This window comes from Carassius carassius, chromosome 8, assembly GCF_963082965.1.
Source record: "Carassius carassius chromosome 8, fCarCar2.1, whole genome shotgun sequence".
In the NCBI taxonomy this organism is placed as follows: Eukaryota; Metazoa; Chordata; class Actinopteri; order Cypriniformes; family Cyprinidae; genus Carassius; species Carassius carassius.
Window position 1 is genome coordinate 6,026,856 of NC_081762.1, and position 9,820 is coordinate 6,036,675.

At 39.0% G+C, this 9,820-nt stretch overlaps 1 protein-coding gene across 1 annotated transcript; it reads left to right on the forward strand.

Annotated features, from left to right (window-relative positions):
* Window positions 1-250: 250 nt before the first annotated feature.
* LOC132144827 (uncharacterized) lies at window positions 251-3,564 on the forward strand. The gene is made up of 4 exons (XM_059555393.1): window positions 251-335; window positions 2,451-2,695; window positions 2,820-3,009; window positions 3,171-3,564. The coding sequence occupies exons 1-4, from the start codon at window positions 251-253 to the stop codon at window positions 3,503-3,505; spliced, it is 855 nt and encodes a 284-aa protein (XP_059411376.1). The 3' UTR covers window positions 3,506-3,564.
* Window positions 3,565-9,820: the final 6,256 nt, after the last annotated feature.

The following is a 9,820-nucleotide window of genomic DNA, read 5'->3' on the forward strand; positions in this document are numbered from 1 at the left end:
ATTTTGCATTATTGACCAACCACACTGTTTTCCTAATGAATGTTGTTCAGTTGCTTTGACGCAATGTATTTTGTTTAAAGCGCTATATAAAGGTGAGACCCTCTGTAATGTGCACCCCCAGGAATGTAGTGCTGCTGACTCTCTCCACATTTGCGCTGTTGATGGTCAGTAGGGGGTGGTCAATGGAGTTTCTCCTGAAGTCCATTTTTTTGGTACTGCTATGATTGTTGCTGATTTGAGGCATGTGGGGATGACCGCCTGGCTCAGCGAGGTTTTGAAGAGATCTGTTAGCACATCTGTCAGTTGTGCAGCACAGTCTCTCAGTACACAGCCAGGTCTGTCATCAGGGCCCGAAGCCTTGCTTTGGTTAATCCTAGATAGGGTTTTCCTTACATCTGCTGGAGACAGACGGAGCGCCTGGTCGTTGAAACGTATGGGCATTTTTTGTGCAGGTGTGTCATTGTACATTTCAAACTGTGAATAAAAGTGGTTGAGGGCATCTGGGAGGGATGTGTCATTATCACAGGCCTGTTTCGGGAGCTTGTTGTCAGTGATGGTCTGAATGTCTTGCCACAAGTTCTGTGTCTCTGCTGTCTGTGAAGTGATTGCTGATTTTTTGAGCATATGACAGTTTGGCATTTTTGATGCCACAGGACAGACTGAATCTTGCTGTTTTGAGGGTTGCTTTATCTCCTGAGCTGAATGCTTCATCTCTGGTATTTAGCAGCCCATGAACCTCTGCTGTCATCCAAAGCTTTTGGTTTGCACGTGTGGTGATGGTCTTGGTGACTGTCACATCATCAGTGCACTTTTTGATTTAAGCACTCACAGTTTCAGTGTACTCCTGCTGGTCTGTGAGGTTGCTGTAGGTGGCTGTCTCTTTAAACATGTTCCAGTCTCTGCACTGAAAGCAGTCTTGTAGTGTTGAGGTAGCATCATCTGGCCAAACTGTGATGAGTTTTTGAACAGGTTTGGTGAGTTTCAGAAGTGGTCTGTATGCTGTAATTATTATAACAAAGATGTTTTCCAAGTACCCTAGGTGGGGGCGTGGTACAGCCTTGTATGCATTCTTTTCTGTTGTGTAAACACAATACACTGTGTTTTTTCACCTTGTTGCAAAGTTCACAATTTGGTAGAACTTTGTCGTGCCTCACAGAACCACAGTGCTACATAAATACAGACAAAATAGCATTTTGAACTCAATTCTGTATTTTATAGGTAGCCAATTCAACGAAACTAGGATGGGAGTGATTGCGTTTATATCTTCATATCCGGGTCAGGAGTCTTGCAGCAGTATCCTGGACTAGTTGCAGCCGATCTAGAGTTGACTTATTAATACCGCAGTAAAGCTCTGGAATACTGAAAAGCTCGGGAAACTGATGACATAGACGCGTACTCTCAGCCACAGCAGCCAATCGGCACTCTAAATTAGCATATACATCACTTTTTGTGACATACAGGTTTAACTTTTTTTTTTTTTTTAACTGGAAGAATAATTATGCTGGGGACATATCTTGTTATTTCGACATAAGTCGTTTTTGAGATATTAAGTCGTTATTTCGACATAATAACTAGTTATTTCGACTTAAGTCGTTATTTCGTCATATTGGCCCAGTTTCCCGTTAAGGGCTTAAAATAAACCAGGACTAGGCTAATTCTTCTTAAATTAATCCACACTAAACAACTGACTTTCTGAGATGTTGCTTAAATTTGGATTAACTAGTTCTAGACTACAGAGTCTCAGATTAAGGTAATCAAGGACCAGTGAGATCATCTTTTGGAAACCCGATTAGATTATTGGCATGCACATGTGGCTAAGGAGAGGTTGCTATAAAAACCTGGTATGGAATACCTGTAATTCATTAGTCTTAAGGAGTGTGTGGAACAGGAGTCACTACACTTAACCAAAAAATTGATAAAGGCCGAAGAAAACGCTCAAAAAAATTCAGTGAATTTGAGAAGACCCTTTTTAAACAAATTGTATCAAACTATCCTGTAATTGAAAACAAAAAGCATGATTCTGGTACAGAAAACAAGAAGGCGGCGGCATGGATTTCCATATTGAATGAATTCAACTCAAGTGAAAAAGTTACCAAACGGACACTCAAACAATTTCAGGTAAGATTTATTGTTGCCCCATTCTTACAAATCAGTCAATTATAAAAGTTTTCATTAATGAAATGTAAAAAGAAAACAATATTATATAGAACTCCTACTTCAGAGTATATATTATCTTGTAAAGGTCCTGTGGAAAAACATAAAAATAAACCTGAAACTATTTATTAACTAGGATTAACTAGTTCTAGACTACAGAGTCTCAGATTAAGGTAATCAAGGACCAGTGAGATCATCTTTTGGAAACCCAATTAGATTAATGGCATGCACATGTGGCTAAGGAGAGGTTGCTATAAAAACCTGGTATGGAATACCTGTAATTCATTAGTCTTAAGGAGTGTGTGGAACAGGAGTCACTACACTTAACCCAAAAATTGATAAAGGCCGAAGAAAACACTCAAAAAAATTCAGTGAATTTGAGAAGACCCTTTTTAAACAAATTGTATTAAACTATCCTGTAATTGAAAACAAACAGCATGATTCAGGTACAGAAAACAAGAAGGTGGCGGCATGGATTTCCATATTGAATGAATTCAACTCAAGTGAAAAAGTTACCAAACGGACACTCAAACAATTTCAGGTAAGATTTATTGTTGCCCCATTCTTACAAATCAGTCAATTATAAAAGTTTTCATTAATGAAATGTAAAAAGAAAACAATATTATATAGAACTCCTACTTCAGAGTATATATTATCTTGTAAAGGTCCTGTGGAAAAACATAAAAATAAACCTGAAAAAAACAACTGCTGCTACGCGTCAAGAGCGTTTCAAGACAGGTGGGGGACTCCCAGTTCCACCAGACACAGAGGAGTTGGGGGACTTGTTGGCTGGGATTATTGAAAGTTTGCAACCCCTGGAAGGTATTCAAGATGATGACCATTTGGACAGTTCAGGTGAGGAATCTTTCTAAGACTCATTTGATAGGACATTTACAGTAACATGTGCTATACCATCCAACATAATTAAATGCAAGTCATGTCTTGTAACAAAAATTATGTAATGACCTTTATTGTTGAAGTCAAATGTAATGCTACATTTTGTTTTCCATACAAAGATGACCTGATCTTGACACAGGACTTGGGGGGTGCAGAGAACAGTCAAGATGCTCAAATGAATCCAGCAGCAGCCAGCACCAACATGCAGCAGCATCCAGTCTCCTGCAGTAGCATTAGTCAGCATCCAGCAGTCTCTAATCCAGGCAGCAGGTCAAGAGGGAAAAGGATGACCATTCATGAGAAACTTGCCATAGAGTTCCATGAACGTAAATTACAATATTTAAAAGAAGAACATGAAGTCAAAATGAAAATTCTTCATCTTGAGTTGTCTATGAAAGAGAGAGACATGAAGCAGCAGCAGTGTCAATTGTCTTTGGAACAAAATCTGAGTTAAATAATTTCCTGAATTGTTTTTACCTGTCTATGCCAATCATTTATGTATCACTCAAGGCTCATTTATGAGAAGTGCTGAAAAGCAAAAGCATCTCTGTAAGCAAGTCAATTTCTGTCATTGTTTAGCTCAGCGATAGGGACATGTTGGTCATCATCATCTTCAATATCAGGGTCTGGGCAGCCACACTGTTGAAGAAAATTATGAAGCACTGCTGTTGCAATAATAACAATGCAGCAACTCCTAGGTTTAAACTGCAGTGTATTTCGGAGACACTGGAAACGATTCTTCCATACACCAAACATGCGCTCTATTAGACCTCTGGTGAGCATGTGAGCTTGGTTATAGCGCTGTTGCTCTGGTCTGACTGGATGGAGATAAGGGGTGAACAAAAAGTTTGTCTGTGAATACCCACTGTCACCAAGTAGAATTCCAGAGTGCTGTCTTGTTTCAAACTGACCGTACAAAGAGGAGTCCTGAGTTGAACCTTTCCAACCTGCAACAATATTGGAGAACTGCATAGTGGGAGTGCACACTCCTTGTACATTTATTGAAAACCAGTTTTTACGATTTCTGAATTCCTCAGCATCTGCTGTAGACGGACACTTGTCCATTAAAGTTATGTTGAAGTAACGACTTATGTCGAAATAACGAGTTATTATGTCGAAATAACGACTTTATATGTTGAAATAATGACTTAAGTCATAATAATGACTTATGCCAAAATAACGACTTAATATGTCGAAATAATGACTTATGTTGAAATAACGACTTAATATGTCGAAATAATGACTTATGTTGAAATAACGAGTAATTTTGAAATAACGACTTAATATGTCGAAATAACCACTTAATATGTCGAAATAACCACTTATTATGTCGAAATAACCACTTATTATGTCAAGATAAGGTTTCCTTTTTTTCACCATAAGTGGCCTGGTTTTTTATTTTTTATTATTTTTTTTTACCATTTGGTTCAGGGCTTCCGTAGAAAACACTCCAAAAATGAAAAAATAAATAAATAAATAAATAAAAAAAAATAAAAAAAACACTTTTCCACTAATAATAGACATAATGAGTGCTATTGTTGTTTTCACTGTTGTGCAACCTGTTCATATATGTTTACATCTCAAAAGGCCCAGGTATAGTCCACGTTACTTTCTGCATTCCATTCCATCTCGTGCAGAGTTTGACACATGCGCAGAACAATTGATTGTAAAAAGTGAAAATTAGAGGAGGTACTTTGGAGGAACGGTAAGCTACAGTAATGGGTCCTATCAAGATGATCTCACTTGGCTGTATAAGTGTCGAACTTAAACATGTAATGTTGTTTAGATGCCGAGCAATTGTGATTTTGAATTCCCAGAATGAGGCTCTGAACTTGTCCGTGAAAGACTATTAAATATTTTGTATGCGTAGAGTTTGGACACGTTTGGCAGACTTTTCAGAATAAAAATGGAGTGAACGTTAAAATCACGGCTGCTGCTGTTAATGAAGAAAGTAACAGCCAGGCAAGTAGAGAGTTAAATAGGGGTACGGCTACTGCATTAACGGAGGTGTCAGTTGTTGAAGTTGCCGCATCGAGTACCTTGCATGAGGTGAGTGTGGTCTCAGAAACCTGAAAAGATGCCTCTGTGGATACACATAAGGTAATTGTTAATAAGCGGTAGTGAGAACATGGTCTCACAATTAGTAACAGGCCTATGTGAAGTGCAGGTAAATTCTGATCACGATTCACATAGTGAGATAAAGCAAATGGGGCTTACTAAGGTATTGGGAAATACTGAACGGAGAAGTACTAGCCAAAGTGTAGAAGATGAAAGGGCTCACGAATTTAGTACATATTTGCAAATTGAGGATTCTGAGAATGATAATAAAGACATTGAGAGCATTTTGGATGAGAACTATGAGACTGGTTCAAGTGTTCAGATGCTGCTTACTGTTGAGGGAAGTAACATTAGGTATAAATTTTATTCACTTAAACAAATTAACAACTTCCTGGATTGCACTAAAGGACTTCGTAAGCCCAAGATTGAGAGATTTTTCCCCCAAAATTATGTTGTCATCAACATCTCTAGGATTATCACCGACATCAACTTCCGGATCTTTTTTCATCTTCAATGACCTCACGGGATCGTCACGTCCGGACTGGGCTGTACTACAGTGTCCCTGTGTCACTGAGTGTTTGCTTCCTTGGACATTGTTTTCGCTTCTTCATCATCAGCCCTGTTCCACATTTACCCCCCCCCCCCCCGGAAGGTTACTCCGGTGAGCCGAATTTCTGCAGATCGTTTCTAACTAAGTGTTCTCTGTTTTTTGCCATCAAGCCACAGACTTTAAGCTCTGAGGAGTCGAAGGTTGCTTTCATCTTAACACTTCTCACGGGACGAGCGGCACTGTGGGGGGTGGCAGTGTGGGAGAATCAACACCAATGCTGTTCCTAGTTCCAGACACTCTCTGATGAAGATGAGATGAAGCGGGTGTTTGACCGGGCGGTGGCAGGTAGGGAAGCGGCTTGTCAACTGGCCGACCTCCGTCAGGGCAACCGCTCGGTCAGCAACTATTCCATAGACTTCCACACCCTGGCTGCCGAGTGCAACTGGAACGAGGAGGCGCAGTGGAACATGTACCTGGATGGGTTGGCTGACCGCATCAAAAGGGAGATCTTCTCCCTGGACCTGCCCAATAAACTGGATGGACTGATTAAGCTGGCCTTGAGGTTGGACGCTCGACTCAGTCATCTGAAGTGACGTTCTAGGACCTGTCTGCACCCAGGGAGCATCGAATGTCCTTAGGTCAGTGGTGCTGATGCGGTCAGCCCTGTATTCGATCCTGAGCCCCTGCAGGTGGGTCGAGCTCGGCTTTCCCGGGAGGAGAGAGAGAGACGGAGGTCCTGGGGTCTTTGCATCTACTGCGGCGGAGCTGGACACTACCTGAACAACTGTCCGGTAAAAGACCGAGCACGTCAGTAAATAGAGGGCTACTGTTGGGCGGGATCTCCGTAGATAAGACCTCATCCTCTACTCAAATCCTGGTAAGACTGCTGTGGGCGGCCCGGTCCCACATCTGTCAAGCACTTTTGGACTCTGGAGCAGAGGGTTACATCATGGACCGGTCACTAGCACTAACTCTTGGAATTCCCATCACTCCACTTAAGAACACCATTTCTGTTAATGCCCTTGACGGTCAGGAACTCCCCGCTATAACCTTTTCTATCAAGTCTCTTACACTTACCAAGAATGACGTTCAGGAGGGATCATTGTTTGGATGTTCCTGCCTGTTCCCACCTGTCCAGTTTCTTCGCTGCCTGTTCATTTGTCCTACACATTCGCCTTCACGTCGTCAACATCTCTAGGATTATCACAGCCGTCAACTTCTGTATCTTTGTTCATCTTCACTCACCTAACGGGATCGTCACATCCGGACTGGGCTGTACTACAGCATCCCTGTTACTGAGTGTTTGCTTCCTTGGACATTGTCTTCGCATCTTCATCATCATCCCTGTTCCACATTTACTAATAAACTCACTTTTACTTGCTATTGAATCCATCTCATCATTTTATCACACTGGTACAGTAACAATGAGAAAAGCGTCTTTTGAGGAACTTGATAAGAAGAAACAATATTGTCTTAAGAAGATTCTGAGTAATTTGATACGTTTTTTGTATTTACGTGGTAAGAAAAGAGTTTTGTAGTTTTTTTTTTCTTTTCATTGATTCTTCTTTCCTTTAGCATCATGTCACCTTTGTGTTTTGGGTCTTTAAATATTAATGGGTGTCGTGATGCTGTGAAAAGAGCATCTCTTTTTGACTATATTATTATGAAGAATGGTAGTGTCGAAACTCACACTGATGGGAATAAATTACCCAAATATTGGGTCAGAACGTATGCTTTTATTTGAAAAACTTCATACAGCTTTAAGCAGTGTTCCATAGGGTAGGATTATTGTATTGGCCGGTGATTTTAATTGCACTTTAGATCATACATTAGATAGGAATCATGAAGAACCGCATTATCCATCAGCAGATGTTTTTAATAGAAAATTTATCATGTATTATGATCTTGTAGATATTTGGAGAGAAGCTTTCCTGATGTAAAACAATATACATGGATAAAAGTAAATTATAATATTTTTTCTGCAGCAAGACTTGACAAAATTCATGTAGAAATAAGTTTTATTTTTCAATAGTTGTATTACTCCCACTCCTTTGTCAGATCATCATTATATGTCTGCCAATGTCACTACTGCTCAGAGCAAATTTAAATGCCCCTACTGCCGTTTTAATAATATGCTTTTGCAGGATCACAATTTTTTACACTCATTTACACTTTTATGGGGGCATTGAGAGAGAGAAAATCTCCGTACATGTCTCTGAGTCAATGGTGGGACATCAGTAAATTCCAATCAAACTTGAACAAGGTATCTTGCAGTTGAACATTGAAGAGGATGATGGAAGTACTGTTGAAGTTTTGGAAACAAGAAAAATGATTCTCCATAATCTCTTGGAAGAGAAGGCCAAAGAGACTTTGATTTGTGCAAGTTTTTTTAACTCCATAGATTCTACAAAATCCTTTTTTTTTAATTTGGAGAAGAAAGTTGCAAATAGAAAAACTTCAAGTCATCTGCTAAACATGAAATAATTTTTAGTGAGTTGCATTTTTATGAAAAACTTTATAGAACAGAACCATGTGGTCTAGAAATAACAATTCTTCAGGATCTGCCTCATTTGAGGGAAAGGGATAATTTTAAGCTTGATCAGAACTGGCTTAACTACAGAATTTTATAAACAGTTTTGGCCAGTCATAGGAGAAGACTTGTTCTCAGTCTTTTTTAGAGTCTTTTTGCTTTGATATTGGCACTTCACTACTACCAAGATTCTACCAAGAGCAGTTATAACCTTGATACCCAAGAAAGGTGATCTTGCGGATTTAAGAAACTGACGACCAGTGTATCTGCTTGGAGTTGATTATAAGACACTGCAGGGCCGTGCAGAGACCTTAGTAGCGCTGTTCAAAATATCAACAGAGCAATATATTGTGATGCATTACTTGCTGATTCGTGTATCGATATGGATGATTATGTATTTCTATGGCAGCAAATGCTGTGATGAAGTTTTGATAAAGAATATTCCACCTAATAATAACTCTGGGATTAAAAACCGAAATGTCTTAAATTGTCCCAACCTGATGGCTTTTTCTTCTCTGTTCTACAGAATAATTAAGAACAGTTGTTATAGTAAAAACTATAGAAAACACTTGTGCCTCTACATTTCCCTCTTTTTCTTCCTCTATCTTCATCTCCTCATCTGATCTATTACTTTCCACTCTCTTTCCATCTAGGAACAAGGCACAATTATATTTCAGCATTAATCTATTATTTTAACCATCACTACTACTCTTGCACCTAATTAATAAGTCCACCTTAAATATTGATACAAAACATTAAACAACTGATACACTGGAATATAGTGATTAATATTATTATTACTGTTGTAGTTGTTGTTGTCTAAAATTGAACACCTTTGCAATGTAAACAAATGACAGGCTACAAGTGTTATTCATCTCCTTCACACTGCACTTTGATGGCAGGTCAGGTATATTATTCATTTTATATTGACATATTTCTACATTTATTTCCAGAGAGATATTATTGAGTTTACAGGCTAAAGTGGTCTTGCTGTTGTAAACACTGTTGCTATTGTAGAAAAAATATAATTATAATTTAATTCATTTCTGAATTGTTTTTATTTTCATAATGATAATTCAGAGAATGTGAAAATCTGAGGATTCTGCACCTTTATAGATTGTTATTTGATCAATAAATGGAAAAGTTGTCTAATCTATTAACTACACATAGAAACCCGACTTTTTACTTAAGTGCCATATCATGCCATAAAATATTTTTAATACAAATTAATTTGCAATATTGCAAATATTGTAAGTTACTTATTTTAACACTTTCATTTTACAGAGAGTAAAGAACATTTACATTATCAAAGAACATTTTCATTTAGTCTAGCCAGAGTTCAGACACTCTCAAAATCTCCCATTAAAATCACTGTGTGACGAGTGGGGCGGGGCCGAGGGATGTGGGAACACGAGCGAGGCCGGTGGAGTGTTTGGGAAATCAGCGACACCTGCGACCCACCACCGGTCTTGAGTCCCAATGAGGAGATTGGATGGATATAAAACTGGAGCGACGACAGTGAAGGACGAGAGAGGACCAGGCCTGGGCTTTATTTTATGTTTTGGTTTTATTTTGTGCGCATCAGTCGTCCGTGAGGGGCTGATGCGCTGTTTTGTGTTTATTTTGAATTA